General features: G+C 36.4%; 1 protein-coding gene across 1 annotated transcript; it reads right to left on the bottom strand.

Moving 5' to 3' along the window:
* Window positions 1-219: 219 nt before the first annotated feature.
* Window positions 220-23,669, bottom strand: UPF3A (UPF3A regulator of nonsense mediated mRNA decay). Its single transcript, XM_043992442.1, is given in 12 exon segments — window positions 220-1,306; window positions 5,440-5,734; window positions 8,256-8,416; window positions 10,630-10,788; window positions 10,881-10,936; window positions 15,427-15,537; window positions 15,647-15,706; window positions 15,709-15,744; window positions 16,965-17,071; window positions 19,435-19,445; window positions 19,447-19,542; window positions 23,014-23,669. Coding segments are annotated over 12 exon segments (1,605 nt in total). The 5' UTR covers window positions 23,353-23,669; the 3' UTR covers window positions 220-1,132.
* Between the last annotated feature and the right edge of the window lie 32 nt (window positions 23,670-23,701).

Genomic DNA, 23,701 nt, shown 5'->3' with positions numbered 1-23,701 from the left:
GGCTTTTGTGATATATGCTGACTGTACATTTTATAGGTCATTAATTTCTTTAATCTAATTCCCTATGGTACTTTGATTTGAAAATAATTAATTTAAAAATTTTATTAGTAGATTTAAAAAAATCTAATTGGATGAATTTAAACATAAGTAGAAGGAATCATATTTTCAATCTTGATATATCAAATGTCTTGAAAAATACAATAATTGGACTTTCAAATCTATAACACTAAAATGTCATATTTAATAAAACATTCAATGCACAGTGCTAAAGATAAACTAACATTTTTAGATTTAGCTAAAAGGACAAAATACTGTAGTTCATAGTTTCAGACAATTGAAAAAAGACACAGTGCATTAAAAATATCTAAAAACTGCAAAATGAATTAATAGAGCAGCCACATCTAATTCCTACCTTTCCCTTCCCCCAAATTTTATAACTTTGGGTAGATCCTACAACCAAAGTATATGTAAAGCACGAACATATGTGTTCATAAGTTTTTTATCAAATCATCTCTTTAAGTAAGTGCCCCAAACATAAAATAAATAAAATCAGGTATCATACTGCTGAAGTGCTGAGATTTATGTTAGATTGATTTGTTTTAAAATGTAAATGTCAAAACTTAGGAAATATTTACAACATAAAAGGCAAAAGTGGCTGAATTACAGATTCCACAACAATACAAGAACTGGAAACTTTGTGTCACACTTACCCGAAACTAGAGAATTTAGAAAACTAACACAAACACAATGAGGTACTGGTATCAACATGTCATGTTGTCACAAATGTGCAAACAATGAAGTTATTGTTATTCACAGAACATATTTAAAGTGCCTCAGATTTCAAACTGATGCAACACTAATTTTCTTCATTCTTCTTGACATAATATTTTCTGAAGGAGATAATTTTCTCTCTTTTAGCTAAATAAATACTAGTTCACACTAGCAGAGTAAACTTAAGAAAACACCAGTCCAGAACTGGACAAAAAGTACATCTTTGTCATAGAGGATGATTACTAGATGCCTTTTTTATGGGTTTTGGCTTATTTCACTGGAATCACTTCTAGTGCCCTTTTCTAACTACATAAGAATGAAATTTGTTCATCACCGTGACAAAGCTGCCTCACATGGTAGTTTACTCTGCCTCTTCAGGCTTCTCAGAAGCAGCTCCTGCTGGATTCTCTGCCTCACTTTTTCTATCACAAGCTTCTTCAGAGGACTTTGTAGTGCAGTCAGGAGTTTTACTTGTAGAGCCCGTACGTGTTCGAATGCGAGCTCCTGGTTGGTATAACTGCATGGCTGGACGATCCTGCATTGAAAGAAGTGAACACAATGAATTTATTACATTAAAGAAATCATTGCCTGAAACTGAGATTCAAAAATGATCAACTTGTAGGTATATTAGTTCATTTTGCATTTTTATGCTTTGATGATAAAAGTTATCAATTATGGGAATAAAAATGAATCTTGCAGCCAAAAAAATCTAGCCTTTTAAAAACATTTTTCTTAGAAGCCAAGCATTTTGAGAGGGATTAAAATAAACCCATGAATAAATGGATAGATAATACTTAACTGATGCTAAATTGTTCTCTAGGGAAATGCTATTATTTAGATCAAGAATGATTTATGGAGAATATTAGCATTAGCCTAAGACTTTAGTTTGTAATGGAATTTTTGCATCTACTTGGAGAGCAATAAAAACTCAACCATTCACCTTGGTACCAATCTTTACAATTCGCCCCTCAAAGTTATAAATATTTGTGGGCATATGAGGCAAATTGTGAAATGGGACAAGGAATATCCCAAATGTGCTTCTTTCAGGGCCACAAACCAACTCATACTGATGAAGCAAAAACCCGCATTAAACATGAATTGTTAAGAGTTTCAATATGGACTGTTCAATTCTACTTGTCTATAATGCACAACTTCAATGCTTCCTTCTTATAAAAACACTAAGTACAACTATTTTATTAAATAAATGAAGACAAAGAAGAAAGCTGGTATATAACGCACAGTATCATGAAAAGAATGTTTTAGGGCTAGAGAATATCATTATGGATAAAGGACAGATGCTAAAAATTATGCATGAGACCAATTCTTACCCTTTTGGACGTGAAGAGATGGCTTATATGATTCCATCTGGGAATATTTGCACTAAAAAAGGGGAAGAAGTGCTCTTCTACCCATATATGAGTGGAATGGCCCTGTGCTAGGGCATACACAGGACAAATAAAGGTACATGTAGCACATGTTATTGACTCTTCTTTGTCCATGGAGAAAAATCCTAGGAGTTTTACCTGGCTACTGATTGCCATTTGCAGGTTGGCTGTTTTATGTGTGTATATCCCTGGTTGGCAAAAGGTGGGCCTGAGACTGTCCTAGCCTGGTGAACTCTATACTCTTACCTTTTTGCTATGCACAGCACTACCTATAGACTTGAAGTGTTTGATGGGGAGACTATTCAACAGGTCATGGCACAGAACCAGTGCAAATATGCAGTGGTTAAGTTATTTTCCCTTCCTGTGGTGTAATCCTGATCAAAAAGGAGAATATGGGAGAGAGTGGGAAGAGGAAGTTCTAATCCCTTCTGTGCCTAAGGAATGTAAAAAGGACATTCCAGATATTTGACTTGCTATGGAAACTAGTTTCAATGTAAATATAATTGTAAATGGGTCAGATTTGCCTGGGTAAATAAGAACTGTTGGTAGTTCTGCTTATTTCTTTTCATATTTTTACATATGGATCTGAATGCAAAATCAGATCCAAAAAATATACTATGATTGGTCTTGTACTTACCATCTGTAAAATGATTTCAGATCCTCACTAGAAAGGGGCTATTAAATACAAAGTACTATTATTACTATCACATTATCATTAAATTTAATCCACAGAAGTATTTATGTGCTCCTATAACAGAAACTGTGTAAATACTTTACTGTTATGCTATTGCTAAAAGTCATTGCTTATACCAACAGTATAAAAGAAAGATGGTGTTCCTATTAATTTACAAAGAGCACACTTGTTTTCTCAATCAAGCCAGTACAAAAACTTTACATGTGATTAAATTTTATATTCATTCTCTAAAATCAAGAAACCAACAAAACCCTTCGATACATTGTGGGCACTTAGGGAATGAACAGGCTTTGGCATTTGAATCTGGGGTCTATTCTTTCTTAATGGATAAAATTCAAAGTAGACATAATTACTACTTGGGACATTGCTCAACAGGTAACTCAACTGTAAAAATCAGTCTAGGTTTAACTAAGCTTGGCATACACTAAACAAAACTAAAGGTAAGATGAAGTGAGCCAGTGTTTTCTATTGAGGCTCATGGCTTGCAGACCCCAAAGAAAAATATAGATGCCTCACACATTTTCTATCAAATAATTTCTTCTTTTGAGGAAACATACCGCAACTCCCCCAATCAAACTGTAACCCATTAATAAAAAACACACATGAGATAGTGTAATTTTTTCCAGAAATTGGTTTACCAGGCATAGGACGGACAAAACTTTAAACTTCCTTTGACCTTTTATTCTTAATCTCTACCTCCTCATATCAAAAACTCTCTTTAGCAACTTTCTCCTCCCCCACCCATGAAACCCCATTCTTCTTGTTTTAAACAGGATCCTCAACTTTTACTCTTCACTGCTTTTACTTACTTTCCTAGTCACCCATCCACCTTCAGCTCAGACTAACTTTCCTCTTCCACTCTACTGGTGGTACCAACAGTGGATTTGTGAGACTGCAATATAATGATAATTGGTTCTATAGTCCAGAGCCTGATTCATGCAGAGGACACTAAAATCTTTTTGGGGAATGGAGGAGGAATGAGGAAGGACTGATTATGAGTCCAGTGTGTTTTCCCCTTTGTGGTATGACAGGCAAAGATGCCTGTTTTTTTTTCACAAGGCTGGTTGAGAAAACAATGTACACCAATAATTAAAATATATGCACCATGTATTCTCCTAGAAAATAGTAGTTTCTACAAGAACAATCTAATTCTCCAAGAAATTGCAACAGGATATGTAAGGGAAGGTACTTTCACAATAAGAACTTGATAATCTTACTGACAAGACATGTTTTTGGCCTTGCTACTGTATACTTCTTCAAGGTCAGTTAGTGTACATTGTAGAAATTCAGGTTGTAAACCATGCATGGAATACATTGTAGTTTGGGGTTGGGGTTTTGGTTTTTTTTTGGTTCAATAGAGTTGCAAACATGTTCTCTTACAGGCAACTCAATTCTTTTGGGTCTGATTATTTGATCTTGGTTACTTTTTCTTTTTTCTTCTGCTTCCACTACCATGAGAAAATAAGTAAATTAGAGGAATTAAACATCATCTAATTAATTCTGCAAATTCAGTAAAACGTTTTTGTGGGGGTGAAGGGCAAAATGATTGGCTAAAATTAACAATTAGTATTAGAAGTAGATTTCATTGAATTATCTTTCTCTAACCTCCATTCCATGGACAATTTAGTAATATATCAAGATATTTTTGACATTCAGAATTTCAGAAAATGCCTTTGTAAACAGGCTCTACTTTTCTTTTCTTTTTCTTTTTCTTTTTTTTTTTTTTAGGGCAATAGGGGTTAAGTGACTTGCCCACGGTCACACAGCTAGTAAGTGTCAAGTGTCTGAGGCCGGATTTGAACTCAGGTCCTCCTGAATCCAGGGCAGGTGCTTTATCCACTGTGCCACCTAGCTGTCCCCTAGGCCCTACTTTTTAAAGTAATCTGTGTAAAGTCTAACATTAGATACCTATACCCAATGCAAATCATAGAACTGAGCTAATTACTTGGAAGAAGGGAAAAATATTTTAATCCTAATGCTTTATATTATATTGGTTATGCAGACTTTGCTCTTGGATCTTAGTTCAATTATTCCTTAATAATTTTAATAGCAGTAATAATATATAACATCAGTCAATGAAATGCCAATTATGTTCTCCTTATAATACTGGAAGATAACATCTTCTCACTGACTATGGTTCACTTAACTCCATAACTGTCTTGGCTCCATGCTGAATGAAACCTCTTATTAATGAATAATTAGGACTTTATTATAACAGATTCTGGTTGGCTTAGTTTCTTTTAGTGCTCTGGTAACTACTACTGAAATATTCAAAACACTAGGCTCTAAGTTCTAAGCTAGATCTGATGAGCAGTGAAAACCAACCCTCTCCTTCCCCCCTAAAACAAACAGAGAGACAAACAAAACCCAAAACCAAAAACACTCCAAAAAGAATCAAAATCAAAACTACTTTTCTTCTTCTTCTTTTTCTTCTTCTTCTTTGAAAAGAAAGTAAACCTGTTTTTTAAAAACACTGTTTAAACACAGAACGACTGCTGGAAAAGATTGTTTTAGATTGCAAAAGTAAAAACCATTGGCCTTGAAGCACAGTTTTAGAAATGAAAGATTATCCTAAATGAATAAAAGAACCTTATTTCTTATGCGCTCCTTTTTGGATGCCATGTCATCACACTTGTCCTCTTTACCCAGTTTGTCTACTGCCTCCACAGTGAAGCTGTAGCTGTGGTTCCCTTTCTTCCCTCTGTCTTGGTTGTATCCTTTGCCCCATTTCAGCTCTTCTTCGTTCCTTCTCAAAAACTTGTCAAACTCATAGTGAGTTCTATGTTTTCTGCCATCGTCCAAGCGATACCTTGGTCTTTCGGGTTCTTTTTCTCGAAATCTTCTATCCATATCCCTTTGTTCTTTATCACTGTCATTTTGTGACCTGAGGTTTAATAAAAAATTAGTACAAGTTTAGTTTCTCCTAAATTTGGCCAAAGGCACCTACCTACATATGTCAGAGCAATTTTACCATTTGTGTATAAGAATCGTAGCCTGCTGGCTGCTCCTTAAGGCATTTCATTCCATGGACTGTTTTATGCAAGGGAAAAGACAGTGTGGACATTTATCCCACATATTCTTACTTGCCACCATAAATAAGCTCCCAATGAGAAAACCTGCATTGATTTTGACTAGCCACCGATAAGGGCTGTTATAAATAAATAGTTCATTCAAGCAGGCACAAGACAACGTGGTGGAGTCAAAGGGACTGGGTGTAAATCTTTCCTGTGACGCTCCTTACCCTTCCTGGGCCTCAGTTTCTTCATTTGTAAAGTGAAGAGCTTGGTTAGATGATCCCTAAGGTCCTTTTCCTTGTTAAATCTATGGATCTATTGCTACTGTAGAATAAGTACAACAGGGCTCTTGTTATCAGCAAGTGAGGGATGGGGGCCTGGGCTCAGGGTCAAGTGCTACCAGGAGGGGGTGATGGGAAAGGGTGCAGCTCCTTCCTACCATTCCTAGGCTCTCTAGGCCTTGGGAGCCGGCAAGACCACAGTGCTCCAAAATGCCACAGCTTTGCCTGAGAAGCACACGGTAGGGCCTTGTTTCTTGACTCTCTCTAACAAAGCTCTAAGCAGGAGCTGTCATAGGGATGGGAGAGAAGGCAGTGTTTGGGTGTGTCCTTGCCCAGGAAGAGAGGAAACATGCTAAGCTCTGTTGTTACTTCCAGCTCACTCTAGCTTCAGTGTCCTGTGACAAAAACCCAGTAGTCCCACCCTAGTTATGGTTCTTCTTTTAGAAAAACAATTCAAAGTGCATACCCCATGGATGGGAGGTTAAGTAGTGGCATCATAACAGGTGCTATTTGGAAACAAAAGGCCTTGAATATTGTAGAATGTAATTTGAGAGGGAGAGAAAAAAGGAAAAGTAGGAAGAAAGAGATAGAATGAGAATGTTCTAAATTCAGTTGTGTTGTAAGACAGAACCCAGGCACATCATGTTTTTATGTATAGCCGTTTCACAACTTTATCATATAAAAGAAGCAATATAACGATAGGGACTGGAAGTCAGAAGACAAATTCTAATTCTATTTCTGATGCTGGCTTTCCAGTTTAACGCTGACCTATTACTTACATCATAATGAGTATATTAAAAGGATATTTTTGAGAATGAGCATACCCACCTAACCTTTCTATTGCAAGAGATATTATTCAATATTTTCAAACTATATACAGTTCATTAAAAAAAATAACATGTTCATTAGTCTTGCTTTAACACCCAAATATTTTACTGATCAAATTTAAACATCTACAAAAAGGAGAGTAACTACATTTAAAAAATGCATATAAAAAATCTCACTAACTTCTAGAAACAGATAGGCTTGTGGAAATTGATATAAAATTAGAACTTTTGATCACAATAAGATCTTTTAGTCCAACCCACTCTTTTTAAAGATAAAAACACAGAAACCTGGAGAGGTTAGGCCTCCTGCCCATGGCTGTACAACCAGTTAGTGGGAGAAAAGAACCTAGAACCTGGGTCCTCAATACCCTTATTATATACAACTACCTCCGAGGTCAGTGGTTCATCTTCTCATAGAGTTTCAGTGAGTGCAATACTGATCAAGTAGGTATTGGAAATAAATGGATCTAGTGTCAAACTATTGTGGTATAAGCAATGAAAATCTAACCTTCAGCCTTCTATTCTTTTTTTTTTTTTTTTAGTGAGGCAATTGGGGTTAAGTGACTTGCCCAGGGTCACACAGCTAGTAAGTGTTAAGTGTCTGAGGCTGGATTTGAACCCAGGTACTCCTGACTCCAGGGGCAGTGCTCTATCCACTGCGCCACCTAGCTGTCCCAGCCTTCTATTCTTAATGGAAAAACCACTTAAAATGTTAATTTGTATGTTGCCAATGATATTTTCTACAACATCTGAATAGGATGATTCCTATGTGGTAGTAGTAAAACTGTTAGAATCTATTAAGAAAATACCGGATAACAAAAAAATTATCCAATTCAGTAATATTTGAGTGGATTTGTATTGGTTATGAAAAAAACAACAGTAATACTTAGGTATATTTATTATTGAGTCAAGTTGCATACTTTGTGGGGGCTAATAAGATCAAAATGGTAATGCTTAATGCTGTATGGATTTGCAGGGCCCTTGAATAATATTTTCCCTTTCCAGGACTCCAGAGGCTAGGGTTTAGGAACTACTATTATACAATATAGTACTCATTATCTGGGGGCACATTAGAGTTGAGGAATTAAATAGACCACTATTCCATCAGGATTATTGTTCCTGAGGGATTTGGATGGCATGTAATAAAAAACATTCTAAAATAGAGGCATGGGTATTAGAATTTCTTCTTTTTTGTGGCTGACATAATTTGGCTAAAGATAAATTCCTATCATTAAATAACAGCTATTGTCTTAGATTTATTGTGATTGTGATTTATGACTCACTTTTCCTTGAGTTCCTTCAGTGAACTTTCCAAGGATTTGGATTTTATGCTTCCAGAGCTAGAAGATTTTTCCCATTTTCCTTCTTCAATATCAGCTTCCTCTCCTTTTTCTTTTTGCTTCTCCACTGCTGGTTCTTCTCCCTTTTCAGGTTTTTTAAGAAGCTGAAAAATCATATAGAAATTTAAATATCAAACAAACATTAAACTACAAAAAAGCCACTCAACTCACAAAACTTTAGATATCAGAGAATCATTTTAACTTGGGAACTATATTTTTAAAAAATATATATATAACTTTATTTCAATATCATTGGTTTCCTTTGTAACCCTATGCATTTTATTTTCTGCATTTAAAAACATGGTTCTGAGAAGGAGTCCATAGGCTTCACCAGCCTGTCAAGGAGGTCCATGACACAAAAAAAGATTAAGAATCCCTAGTCTAAAATGACTCAATAAAATATAATACTTTTTTTCTTCGTCTAGAGACATAGAAAAAGAATTAGTTGGATGGTAACTTGCGAAACATTTCATTTGATTTTTAGTTCTATTTGACTACTCTCCCTAACATTCTCCTTGCTCTTTGTTATACAGTCTTAGAACCTTTAGTGTCATGGGTAAATTCTAATTAAAAAAAAAAAAACTTTTTGAGAGGAGGCATCTGTGTAGATTTTTAAATATCTCATGTTGACTATATTTTGATTGCAATTGAGCAAAGTGATATAAAAATTCATTTTTATTGAATAAGTTAAAAAAAATATATAAGGCAATATTTATTTCAGGCATGCATGTAGAATGACCCTGTCTCCTGTCTCTGACAAATGATTCCTTCAAAAGATCAGCAAATTTCCAAAGAGAGAAATGCCCAAACTATTATTGGAAATCAATAGGGAATAAGTAGCACCATCTTTTAAAACTAATATAGTCTACGACCTACAAACTTTAAAGTCAGAATTTGCTCTGTAAGGTTAGTCTAACCTCCTGATGCAGTCTGTACTTATTACTTGTTTTTTCTTTTTATTTTAAATTTCTGGTCCCTTCTTTTTTTCTTTTTGCAGGACAATGAGGGTTAAGTGACTTGCTCAGGGTCACACAGCTAGTAAGTGTCAAGTGTCTGAGCCTGGATTTGAACTCAGGTTCTCCTGAATCCAGGCTGGTGCTTAATACACTGTGCCACCTAGCTGCCCTCTTTTACTTGTTTTTAAGGCCTCAGAGGAAATGAAAAATAGATGCTTGCTATCCTCTGTCATGGTCCTTTGTTCAGGAAAGGAAGACTCTTATTCAATCCTCTGCCTTTTCTCCTATTCCTTAATCTTTTCCTAACAGAGGTTATTATCAAATTTTTCTTTTGTTACCCTTCTCTGTAAACTTCCTGAATTACTCTTAGGTTACAGGTTCCCATACAGACTGGAGAATGCTCATAATGAATTAATAAAGGATGACTACAGGTTAAGATTACTTTTGATTTCTTATGTGTTCTTATACATCTATTTAGAAATAACAATTCTGGATTTAGTGACAAAAGCACATTATGACTCACTTTAGCTTGTGGTGCACAAAGCCTCTACAGTTTTGTTCTACCATATTTGCATAAAACAGTATTTTTCCCCCCATAGTGGTTCTATATATTTTGTCTTCTACCTACCCTTCAATGAAGCATGCTCAAAGGAAGGAAATCTAATGAATTTTATACTATTTATTTCTTCAACCCACAATGCCATTTTGGATTCTAATCTTATACTCCAAGATGATACCACCTCACTTGGTTTGCTGTCATCTACAAACTAATATCTGTCTTTATGGTATCTTTTTCATTAGCATGTAGTCTTTGAGGACAGAAGCTGCTACATCATTTTTGTACCCTCAATACCTAGCACAGGGTCAGGTACATAGTGGATGTTTAATAAATGCTTGTTGGCAGACTGAGTTAGGTGAGGAGATTAAAGTTAGCTTTAAGAGAAGGGGAAAAGTATGCAAGTACATTGATTAATATTAAAAAGTATTCTATAATCCAATGATCTTCGCCTAATTTATTCCTCAGGCTAATGTTTAAGTTGGTTAGCTCAGCTGGTTAAAATAGAGTACTAAAGAGGTCAAGATTGAAAGTTTTATTTTCATATGGGTCAGTTCATTTTACAGCAAGAAAAAGTGTTTCACACACATAAACAACATCCCTAATCCTACTTCTTTTAAAATGCATGATAGTGGTCATGAGGGGAACAAGGTACTCACCCACTAAGTATTGATAAAAGTTATTTGAAGCAGTATCTTAATGACCATGGGTCAGTAGTATTCATACAGAAACACCTTGAAAACTTGCAAGGTACTAGAAAAATATATTTTTTGAAATGACTTTATAAGATCTCTGCCCAAATTACCTTGATTCTTATCTCTTTCTCAGCAATTTTCTTTTGTTTTTCAGCTTCTTTTCTCTTACGTCTTTCCTCTTCTCTGCGTTTTCTTTTCTCTTCTTCTCTCAAGCGTTTCTTTTCTAATTCCCTCCTCCTTCGTTCTTCCCTTTTTTCTTCTCGAATTCTCTGAAGATGTGGAGAATTGTTTTATATAAATGGTCCAAATAAAAGTAAGCAGAAACAGAAAGGTTGTTCATCAGATGAAAGGCCAAACCTACCTGCTTTTCTAATTTTCTATTTTTAATATATTCCAAAAGAGGTGTTGTTCTTCTAGCTAAAACACAAAAAATTGTGATGTAGTATATAACTCCTAAAGAACTAGTCTTTAAAAAAATTGTACTTGTTTTAACATTTAAATGAAATAAGCATTAAACACTGCTATTCATTTTATCTCAAGAGTGAACATATTCTTAATGTTGGAAAGCATTCATTATGAGGTCAAGAGATCATGGTAATTATCAGTGATAATTATAGAGATAGAATTTGTGAAATGACTTGCTAACTGGCTTATTAATGTCTTAAAAATCACTAAAATAAAGTAAAATGCATTTGACTTAATTTTTCTATACATGCATCACCTGTGTGTCCAATTTGGACATTGTGCTTATTAATGATATACCTCCCCCCTCCCCCAAGAAAGTAGCATAAATCATTTCAGTCTATGACATACACATATCCTTTTAATTCCTTGCAATGTATATTCTAATAAATCAGCCTCAATTTTTTTTTATGACTGCATAAAAAATACACACCTTAGAATATTTCTTCCAACCTTGAAGAATATTTTTAATGACTGCAAGTGACAGTAGTATCTCACAAAGCACCAAACACTATGGAATGAATGTCCCAGGAAACATGTCACGCCCTCACCCTAGAGGTAGCATTTGATTTGGCTTAGGTGAAGGTCTGGGAATACAAATCCATAGCAGAGTAGGATCACGGGCATTTTTTTCAAGTCAGAGTGGGTGACTCATTCTTGTTCTGCAGAATCAAATTCTTGACATGTGAAAAGATATGGAAGATTGTTTATATCCATTCTATAGTGGGTCTGGGTAGCTTGAGGGATCTCTAATTGGAAAAAGGTCTCTAGAGCAATTCAGCTTAGGCCCTTCCCAGGTATTCCCAGGATCCAAATTGGTCCAAGGTCAAACTGAGCCAGCCAGAACAACTGTAGCACATACATTTCCTGGCTATTCTCCCCATGGCCCTTTGGAGAAATAACAACAGCTAGAATTTCTGAAGCACTTTAAGATTTACAGCATGCTTTACATACAATATCTCATCTGATCTACACAACAGTCCTGAGAGGAAGATGCTGTTATTAGAGCCATTTTACAGATGAGGAAACTGAGCTACAGAGAAATCGAGTAACTTGTTTAGGATCACAAAACTAGTGTCTGAGTCAAACTCAAGTCTTCCTGACTCCAAATTCAGCAATCTATTCATCACATCACCTAGCTAAGTAGGAGAATATTATAAATATGGTACTCCTTCATTATGTGCACATCAAATGAAATCTTAACTGGGGTATTGGTGGTCCCTGAAATTTCGTTCATGGCATAAATGGGCTACAAAGGTCCACAAACCTATGAAAGAATCCTAGTGTTTTGGGCCGTAGGCTGATTGTATGTATTACATTGACTAAAGTCACCCAAGAGTGCCAGTTAGCCAGTACAGAGATAACTAAATGGACCTTATTTAGAAATAAATGATAGAGCCTATTGGGAGGCACAAGATTGACCCAGGTCTTTTCAGGATTTGGTTTATGAGCCTAACTGGCCAAGACTTTCAACCCATACGGCTTTGCTTTGTGACTTACATGCCAAATTCTTCTCAACAGGTAGGTATTGAAAGGCACAAATAAAAGTTGTGAGATTATTGTATTTATTGCCCAAGGGAGGAAACTTACTACTATTTAATTGCTACTCAATATGATTATAGTACATTACCATTTTATCCTCATTTTCCACATTTAGTCATAAAAATTCCTTAAGGAACAACAATTTGCAATAAGATTAAATTCCATATTTAAATATGTAGAAAAAAGAAAAAGGGAGAATATTCATAGTCCAATTCCATTAGGTATATATTACTATCATTAAAATGAATGGATTTGCAACTGGCAGTAGATAACTGATTTAAAAGGAACAAAAGCATCGCAAAATAGCACTGGAGTGGGAAAAGAAGGAAAAATTCAAGTTTATAATCTCTTCTACCTAACCCACAGTATTTAAAGCAATATTTTAACAGGCAGGAAGAAATGAAAAGTAAAAGGTTTTTACAAATAACTTTTGTTTGCGTTCCTTTTAGAATTTTTCAAACATACAGAAGGGCAAACAAGCCAATTAAAAAGGTAGTACATATGATAGTGACTCATGTTATTATGCATATCTCAAAGCCCCCAAATTTAATATTTGGGCTAATCTTAGTGTCACTTAAAGATATATAGTTCTGTTTTTATTACATCTTCATCCAAAAAGCCTAAAATATTCTATTTGAAGAATTTATTTAAATAATCCCTGCTCTGTTCACTTCTCTTGACATTTTATTCTGAACTGGGAGATTATCCATATATTTTCATTAACAGTGACAAAGTTAATTAGTGTCAAAATTAATTAATATCTAGATTTCCTAATCTCTTCCAATTCCTTAAGCCAATTCTGTCAAGTTCCTCAAAAAATTCAAATGAGAACAAAAGCCTACCTACAGTGAGATGAAAGCCTTTGACTCTGAAACAGAGGCAGAAGGAAGTAATTCTCAAATAAATGGAAGATAAGAGTTTATATTTAGGACATTCTTTACTTCCAAGTTTCAAGACTGGGGATAAATTTACCCAGGACATACAGAGAATTAACGAAATAGGAAAAAAATAAGTTTTAAACCTAAAACAGTACTCTTAGATGATGCCATAGTCCTTTGGACACTTCGCCATAAATTAAATGATGCTGAATATTAACATTTCCCCCCACCCCCATTTTTTCAAACAGTCTGAAGGTTTTTGATTTTTTTTGGTTTGGTTTTGTTTTTTGGGTGGGGCAATGAGGGTTAAGTGACTTGCCCAGGGTCACACAGTAGTAAGTGTCAAGTGTCTGAGGCTGAATTTGAACTCAGGTCCTCCTGAATCCAGGGCCGGTGTTTTATTCACCACACCACTTAGCTGCCCCTGGAGGTTTTTAAAAAATAAATTATCATTAGTCTCTAAAGCTATTTTGTTTCAACTTCACGATCACTTTCAATAATAATAAACATCACCAGCTGCAGCATTTACATAGCACTTTTAAGATTTACAAAATACTTTACATATATTAACTCATTTGATCCTCATTACAAGGATGCTGCAAATTACAGAAGAACCTCGGCATCTCAACCAAGCACTCAGTCTTACTGTATGGAATGAGAAGCTTTTCTTTTAAGGTTCTACTTTTTGCTGGGCCCTTCTGTTTGCCATTAATTGGTTCTGCTTCATCTTGGGGAAGACTGGTAGCAAATTCACTTTGGATCAACACAATGCAGAGTATGTAGCAGGCAGATTAATAAATACTATTATAATTACGTTGAAAGAGGCTGGTGTGAGAAGATAAAGAATAACATAAGAGTACATTGAAATTACGTTCATTTCTAGTACCAAGAGGAAGATCTGAATGCTATTAGTCACTCTTGTTTTAATGGGAAAGAGACAAATGTCATTGTTGTTAGCTTTACAGCTCATTAACATATAACATTAATAAGAAATACTAACCAATTTACTTGAAGACCTTTAGACACAAGAGAACAGTATATACATGTTGAAATGGCAAGTCTGACATTTAATTGGAAGCATATTGTTCCCAGATTTTAAGTGCTCATGACTCTAAGTTAGGGATTTTTAATTTAGGGTTCAAGGATCTCCCATTGGGTCTTTAGAAAGATTTCAGAGGTTATGTGAACCCGGATGGGAAAACAATTACATCTTTATTTCCATTAACCTCTAATTGAAATTTAGCATTTCCTTCAATTATTTTAAAAACATTATTCTGAGAAAAGGTTCATAGGTTTCACCAGAATGCCAAAGGGTCCGTGACACAAAAAACATTAAGAATTCCTCTTTCAAGTATACTTTCTCCTAAATTTTTACCCCAAACTTCCCTCCCACCAACTTTCTAATAAAGTATAAATAACCTGACATTCAGAGCCTTTAATTTTTCTTTTCCTAAATGAGGATGCTACTAAGAGTTATTTATTTCCTAACACTGTCAGCTTACAATAGGAAAGGCAAAAGTATATAGTCAAATCAGAATCTTTAGTAATGGTTGATGCTATTTCCTTAGTTTATAAGGTTGACCAATGCATCTCTTTTGAAAGAATGCCAAATAGCAAATCTGAATTGAAAACTTCTTTTTTTCAGTGAGAGGCTGATAGCCCCCTCCCCCTTTTTTTTTAAAGAGCACTGATTTAGACATCATAAACATATTTCTCTCTCTGCAGGAAAAAAAAAAAAGATTGCTTAGGAGTAGGAAGTTCAAAAGGCCAAAACAAATGCTTATTTAGAACCATTCATATAACTTTTTCTACCATTTGTCAGCTAGCTGAAAATTCATGTATTTTCCATGTTGTAAGATTTTTTTTTCAAGCTGACAGCCTTTCACAGCACTGAGGGAGTATACTCAATGGCTTCTAATCCAACAGTATATCTTTATTTCCCCACAAAGAAGAAAAATGATTATGTACCTAAAAAAATCTATGTAAAAGGGACAAGGGGAAGGGAAAAAAGCAAGCAAAACAGACCAATGAGTTCCCGTGTCTTTGCCTCAATCTCTCCCAAAAGAGTTTCAGGATTGGCACTTATTTTCTCCTCCTCAACACAATAGGTTTCTAGAAACTTCCTATATTCTGGATCTGTAAATAAGAATGAAAAAATATTTCTCAGAAACTTGACGGATGCCAGTAAATAACCTCATTAAACTGAGTATATTTTTAGTTGAGTATTCTTTTTAAAAAAGATTACCTTCTTCAATGCTCCCTGCTTTGGCATCTTTTTTCTTTAATTTCTTTTTGGAAATCTTTTGAATGGAGCAAATTCTACTACAGCAGGATATTCCAGACCTTAGGAAGCAATACCACAATATTTTTTTATATTATACTTTTTAAAACATGGCACTATATTTGTGAGAAAAATTAACCACCTACTTGAATAATAGAAATTAAACAAAAAGGGAAAATTGTATGGCAATGATCATTTATTGCTACTCATCAAATGGTTTCTGGTCTACTCATGCATCACTTTAAGGAAACCCGGGCATATTAATACATATGAAATAGCCTGAGAGCAAGGGAAGAGATAGAAAATATATAAAAAGCAGACCGAAGAATCAAGAAGTGTAACACTTTGGTATTATTTTATATAGCTCTATATGCTTCAACTGCCCCAAGATTTCTCACTATATTAACAGCAGAGCAGACTGTCATGACCACCCTTTATCACATGCAAAAAATTAAACTGTTTCCAGTATATTCTGCTTAGAAAAGAAGGAGAGTATGCAATACACTTTATTAAGATTTACAGACACAAAACAAGATTTACATACAAAATGTTTATAAGTTTTGGTTTGTTTGGGGTTTTTTTTGGTGAGGCAATTGGGGTTAAGTGACTTGCCCAGGATCACACAGCTAGTAAGTGTCAAGTGTCTGAGGCCAGATTTGAACTCAGGTCCTTCTGACTCCAGGGCGGTGCTTTATCCCACTGTGCCACCTAGCCGCCCCTATTTATAAGTTTTTGTTTTTGTTTTTTTAGTAAGGCAATTGGGGTTAAGTGACTTGCCCAGGGTCACACAGCTAGTAAGTGTTAAGTGTCTGAGGCCAGATTTGAACTCAGGTATTCCTAAATCCAGGGCCAGTGCTCTATCCACTGCGCCATCTAGCTGCCCCTATTTATAAGTTTTTTAATGTTAGAGGAATCATGTTTCAGTTATTTGGAAAACTCAGAGAAACACCACATTATTGAATAATGCCAGATAATTCTTGAATAATGCTGGACAAATAAATGCCAGATACTACCACACTGCATAAAACTTTTGCTGGCATGGTTAGTATTGTTACACAATCACAAGTACATTACTTTATTAATTATCTAAATTACTGTCCAACAGTCTGGATAGAATTAAATTCATAATTATATAAAACCTTTTATAATAGCATTTTTAAAAAAACAGCTCTCTTCTAAGATTTTAGAATTACTTATATTGCATATTTATAAATCAAAATTATTTCAGCAACATTTATAAACTCAAAGTTTCTAATAAATCAAAAAATGTCAGTGATCTAACCTTTACTATCAATGAAGACATAGCCATCAAAACGGTCTCTAAAAAGAAGGATGTCATCAGGATTTCGAAAATTAATGTATGCTCTTGAGTAAAGATGAGGATAAAGACTGAAAGAGATAATATTATAATGAATTAGGGTATAATATTAAAAAATAAGAAGATTCATGGTAATAATAATCTTGACCATCTCTTAATTCAGATCTCTTTGATGAAATTAGTAAATAGAATTTTCATGTGAAAGATCCTCTCTAAAGAAAAAGGAATAATTTTTATATATTAGAAAAAAAGAACTTAAATGTTAAACATTACAATATGTTAACAAAATTATATAAATCTAATATCCTACCTCAAATTGAGAAAGTAAAAAACACAATATTCTCATTTTCCTCACAAACTCTTGGAAACATTTTTATTCATTTCATCTAATAAATCCCTGTTCATCCTGATAAGACCAAGAACAGCAAAACTAATTATGGATTTAAAATTTGGTTGTAAGTACCAATCTTACAAATATTCAGATTATCACGTTTTATGGAGCAGTATAGTAAAGGAAAAAGGCTTTGACTCTAGCCTTCTCCCTAACTAGTGGTACTTAACCATGGCAAGTCATTTAATCTTTCAGAGCTTTGTTTTCCTCATCTGGAAAATGAAGAGGCTGGACTAGAAAATGTCCTGATAGCTCAAATGCATCTATGATTTAGATTTTTGGTCACAAATATAGCCAATTCAATTATTAAGAAATCTAGATGTTAATTAAGAGAAGGTACAGGAAAATGGATAGTCACAAAAATCATGGTCTTTTTAGTGTTCTTAGTATTAAAAATATAGAAAGATAAAACATTTGAGAAAGCAGAAAAAAACCACCTTTTTAACAGAGTCCATTAATGTTTTGACCAAACTAGAAATGATAACTCTCCTTTCAAAGCAAAAAAGGAATGATGTCCTTGGAAATACACAAGCCACAGCTGAGACATTTCTGATAGTGTCAAAGGACTATTTTGGAGCCTATTTTCCTAGTGAGAAACAGACAGATTGGAGATATGAATGGGTTTATGCATAAATGCGATACTTTGTTACAGATACTGACTAACAGCCTATGCTAAGTGCAAAACACTTTGGTAGGTGCTAGAGAGAAAAAAAATGGACAGTAAGTTGGAAACAAACAAAACATTATTCTACACTTAATTTCATAGAGTCTGCATCTGGAGTAACTAACAGTTCTGATTGCCATACCCTTAAAGAAAATACTAGAACAAGAAAACATCCAAAGTGAACACTAAAATGATTGAGGATCAGTGTGATATGGAGGATAGTATATTAGAAAATGTTTAAGAGATAGGAATTTTCATATTGTAAGCGATGGCAGCTGTTCACAAAAGGTGAATCGAGATTTGTTCAACAAAATCCAGGATATTAAAATAAGAGCAAGGTAAGCTAAACAGGAAGCCTACTTTACACAATGGGCAATAAGTTTATAGAACTTGGTACTGTTAAGCAAAGGTAAAAAATATTCAAAGAGTTAAGATAAATGAATGTATGAAAAAACCATTACAAATGCCTGAAGGAATCTGGGATATTTAGAGTGAACCCCTGGCTTTGGAATATAATCCAGGAGAATAAACACACCTTTCTCCCAAGAATTCCTTGGATACTTGTCAGAACAGAATTCTGATGTTCATTGGACCCTTATGTTCTTACATAGACTGGAATTTAGTGATTGCTTTTTTAGGTTTGGCCATTGAAGATGATTCAAAATCCCACTGCTGTTTCTCTGGTCAAAAAGCACAAAATGGTGTGATGGTTACCTACATCAGTTGTGATGGCCCCAATTGGGGATCACTGTACAATGCAACTGTTTTCTGGAAGGTCCTAAAACAGATTTTCTATTTTAAAAGTTTCTCTTTCTTAAATTTAGAAACAAAAACATCAATTTGTAAAACTTTCTGAGAAAGACACATAAAAAGTTCATAAAATAAAAAGTTCACCTAAAATGTTACCAAAATTATATGTCAAGGATAGAATTCTATTCTTTTTGTTTCAAAGTAAAGATAAAAAGATAAATATTCTATTAATTTGCCTTCAGAGAAAATCTATTGTCCCTTTAGTCATGATTTACTTTTGAAACATCAACAAAGTAGGGGGAACTCATAACACTAAAGGAAAAAAGTAATTTTAGCATGACTCCACCTTTGTTTTTAGTCACCAGAAGTTCAACTCTGGAGAAAAATTCATTCCCATGTCATCTGGGACAATCTGAAAAAACACTATCTAGTGATTTATATGAAAAATTCATGCTTTTAAAAATATTATTTACTGATTTAGGGTGGTAATTTAAACAGAAAAATTGTGTGGGTGAACTGTGAACAGATATGAAAGGAATTATAGGAAGGGGGATAAATTTTTATTATCTTATGCTCATCACTAGACAATACTTCTTGGTTTCTTTGTGTTGAAAATAGATCCTTCTCACCTGGGATCAGCCTGTACAAAATTCAAAGTAATCATGAGCAGGAAGTGGATGTAACTGTTCCTCTAGCTGCTCCTTGGTTAGACTGGGAGGAAGTCGACGAATAACTACCTGAAAAATTCAAGAAAAAAAAGATATTAAACTTACTACTTTTCTTAAGTTGGCCAATAACATTCTTTTTTTCCTTTTTTTTTTTTAAAGTGAGGCATTTGGGGGTTAAGTGACTTGCCCAGGGTCACAACAGCTAGTGTAAGTGTCTGAGGCCAGATTTGAACTCAGGTACTCCTGACTCAGGGCTGGTGCTCTATCCACTGTGCCACCTAGCTGCCCCACCAATTACATTCTAATCCCCATATAAAATATACTCAGGACTGAGCTCCTGCTGAAATTTTGAGTTGATCAAAGACTATATACTTTAGGAAAGGATCAAGACTTTATTAAGAGATAAAAGGAAGAGAGGCCTTTAGTACCTAAAATCTGTTGTTGTGTTGCTCAATAACATTTCATTGTTGTTTAGTGAGGCTCAGAGGTCTTCTCAAGAAATGAATTCTACCTATTACCTTTCATTATTACAGAAAAGATAGGCAGTTAAAGAAGGTCCTGTTAGAGTTACATGAGTATATGAAGATCTGTGCCTAAGTCTATGTCATGGTAGGTACACGTTTAAGTATTAGAGGTGGATTTAAAACGAAAACTTTTCAGACTTTAGGCTCTGCATCTTATTTACCATTCACATACCTCTGTAATAGATAGTGGTACCTTTTTTATCCTCAATAGTTATAGACTGGAGATGATCACAAACACTTCCACAAAAATCATTGATCAAAAAACCATTAAGTTCTTTATTCTCAATAGTCCTCTTAGTCTTTTAGGTTTAACATTTGTTTGGGAATAAGATATGTAAAAAGTTATCTACTTTTCATTCAAACTCAGGAAGACCTTTATAGGGTTATAACTTTGTAGATTTAGAACTAGGTGACCTTTAAGGTCACCTAGTTCAACTCCCTTATTTTAATGACAAAGAAACTTTGACCCAGAGAATTAGGTAACTTTCCAAGGTCCTTTGATGCTTATAATCTTTGAATCAATTAGGGATTATTTTGAAAAGTCCCCCCATATACATTATGTTTGTTATTTGAACAAAAAATTGTCATTCTCTCTACTCTAAATGCATTTTATTTGTATTATGTTATAGAATTAGAAAATACTAGGTGACCAGAGTAAGAGAAGTCTGTTGTTAACTAGATTTAGGCAAAGCATTTTGACATGCTACCTTTGGATAAGATAAACATACACATAGACTAGTCGGTATGATTCTAGACTGCATGAAGACAAGGAAAGAGACTAGAACAAGGGAGGTGACCATTCTGCTGTATTTTTTTGTTTAAAAACCCGATTTCAGAGCTTTATTGTTCCTCAAGTGGAGTAAGTCCAAAGGGAAGGAAGGAATCCTTGCAAAAAAAAAAAAAATCATGATGGTTTCGGGAGGCTGGGCATCCCACCTACATCTCCAACTTGATACTCCACTCGTGTGTGGTGTAAAAAGAGCCAAACAATCTGCACAACAAAAAAAGGTGGACTTCTGAAGTTCCCACCAGCTTAAGACAGAATGTGCCTGGAAGATGTATCTCTAAATCCAATTCTGGAAGAGGGCCTGTCTGAGCAAAATCTTTATCACCCAGGATGTCTATTTCGGAGGGTATTGCAATATGAAATATGTGAAATGAAAATATGAAATGAAAAAGCTCCTGCCTCAAGAAGGAAAGTCTAGTTAGATAAATCTGGAAAACAGTATTCAGTATGGGGTATTTTAGGAAGGACACTGACAACTTGCAGTGTGTCTAAGGGAGTGATCAAGATGGTAAGGGAATGAGAAAGAATGAAATAGGAAGTTCACTGGAAGGAACCAGAGCTATCATCTTGGAGAACAAATGACTTAGCAGATACATATCATAGCTAGTCAAGTTGTTTTGTGGGAGAGGGATTAGATTTGTTGTTCTGTTTGAGCCCAGAGGGAAGAACTAGAAGCTCTAGAAGTTGGAGTAAGGCAAATTTAGGCTCAATGATGCAAAAACTTCATAACAATTATAGTCATTCAAAAATAGGATGGACTACCTTGGGAAGTAGAGATCTTCAAGCTCTTACTGGATAAGGACTTGTCAGTGATGTGGAAGAGACTGCCACCTCCCCCTTAACTCTCCCCAACCTAGGTCCTTTCCAACTCTGATATACTGTGCTTTTTTTTTTTTAAACTAGCTAGACTACATTGTGAATTTTCTTACATATAAAGTAATTATTTTGGTTCTTGGTGGTATAGTCCTCACCTTTCTTGGCATCATTAAAAATTTTCAGTTGCATGTATTGGCCATTTTTCAGTTATGGCTTTCTTTCACAATTGTAGGTCTGTTTGTTTTACTAATTAGTTCATCATATCAGCTTAAAGCCTATATTCTCAGGTCATGCTGTTATTTACAGCTCTGCTTTCTTTATCAGTATTCAGATTACATTATACTTTCCTTCAAAACTTTTTGTTAAATTTGTAACAGCGGGAGCTTCTTATTCAATCAATCAAGAAATGTTTATTCTTTTTTGTTTGTTTTTTGCAGGGCAATGAGGGTTAAGTGACTTGCCCGGGGTCACACAGCTAGTAAGTGTCAAGTGTCTGAGGCCGGATTTGAACTCAGGTACTCCTTTACCACTGTGCTATCTAGCTGCCCCAAGAAACGTTTATTCTTGAGCTCTTCCTATGTGCAAACACAGCGTTAGATGCTGGTGACACAAAGACAAAACAACAAACCCAAGAGTTGCCTTCAAGTAGCTTACGTTCTACTGGAGGAGTAATTACTACAGGTATGAAGTCGGCTTGCACCTGAGATATGCAGGAAATAGAACAACTCTGCCTCCTAGAGGGCAAGGACAGTATCTTTCCTAGTCTTTGTGTCCCCAGACCCTAACACAGTTAATTAAATTGTTTGCTGAATGAGGGTAGAGAGAAATGGTCACCACCCACGGATTTCTATAATGCTCCGGCATTGGAGAACCATATTCGACTGTCGTTTTAAAGCTAAATTAAAAAAAAAAAGTCTTAAGCTACTTCCACCTTGCCCTAAGGGGAGGAAAAAAAATCAAGCAAAATGGTAGCCGAGAAATCAAATGCCTGGAATTCCCATCTTCATCTTCTCGCTCCCCTGCCTTTTCTGGGTGCAATGAGACCTATCAGCTGTTTTTCAGGACAAAAAACATGATCGACGCTGGGTCTTTCTGAAGATCAGCCTCTCCAACCCCCATGGTACCTCCGTTCCCACCCTTCTTTTCCTTTAGGCTCCCTCGGGCTGCGGCTCCCCACCCCCCTCCCCCGGCCTCCTCCCTCACAGCCGCCAGAGCCTAGGGCTCCAGGGCGCTCTCCCCGGTCCTGAAATCTCATCCACCCTCCAGCTCTCCCTTCCTCCTTCATCCCGGGTTGCGGGTCCTCGCGCTGGGCTCCGCGCACTCCCTTCCCCCTACCGCGAGACCCTTCCCCGCCGACCCCCAGGCCGCGCGCCCCTCCCTTCCCCTCCCCCTCCTGGTATCCCCCCCCCCCACCTTGCTCAGAACCGTTTTCTTCTCCTCCCGCGGCTTGCTGCCGCTTCCTCCGCCGCCACTGCCTCCCCCGCCGCCGCCGCCGCTGCTTCCACCACCCCCGCAGCCCGAGGCCGAGACGGCGGTCGGCGGCGTTTCCACTTCGCGTCGGGGCGACTCGCGGCGGAACTGGATCTCCATCGCTGTCCCTCCGCGGGAAGATGCCGGTGGCGGTGGCAGGGGTGGAGGCGGAGGTGGTGGTGGTGGCGGCAATGGCGGCTTCTCCTTGCCGCCCGATCCCCGCCCGGCCCCGCCGACGCCAGAGCCCCCGGCCCCGCTGGCTGCCTCCTTCTCGGACCGCATCACGCACCCGCCGCTGCCTCAGGCTCTTTCTCCCGCCCGTTCGGGGAGTGTCCGGAAACCTCGCGAGATCTCTGCCAACGCTCTCGCGCCCCCGCCCCCCTCCCTTCAGCCCGGCTTGCCAGTCGTGCTTCTTGCCGACCGTCCAGCTCTGCCTAGTAAAAGCAGACACGCCTAGGCAGGCTAGACTTGGGGGACGAGGGGCATCTCAGAAAGGAGAAGCATGGGGATAGACGGAGATTTGACAAGAGAAGTTGGTTTGGAGGTTGTAGAGGATGGAATCCACGAGACCGTGGAAGTGCCGCTGTCCATCGAGAACATTAAAGGGGTGGGTGGGGCAGGGCGGGGCCGG

The sequence above is a fragment of the Dromiciops gliroides genome, chromosome 3, assembly GCF_019393635.1.
Source record: "Dromiciops gliroides isolate mDroGli1 chromosome 3, mDroGli1.pri, whole genome shotgun sequence".
Classification (NCBI taxonomy): Eukaryota; Metazoa; Chordata; class Mammalia; order Microbiotheria; family Microbiotheriidae; genus Dromiciops; species Dromiciops gliroides.
The sequence above is the reverse complement of the archived record's forward strand: the minus strand, read 5'-3'. Positions and strand labels throughout refer to the sequence as shown.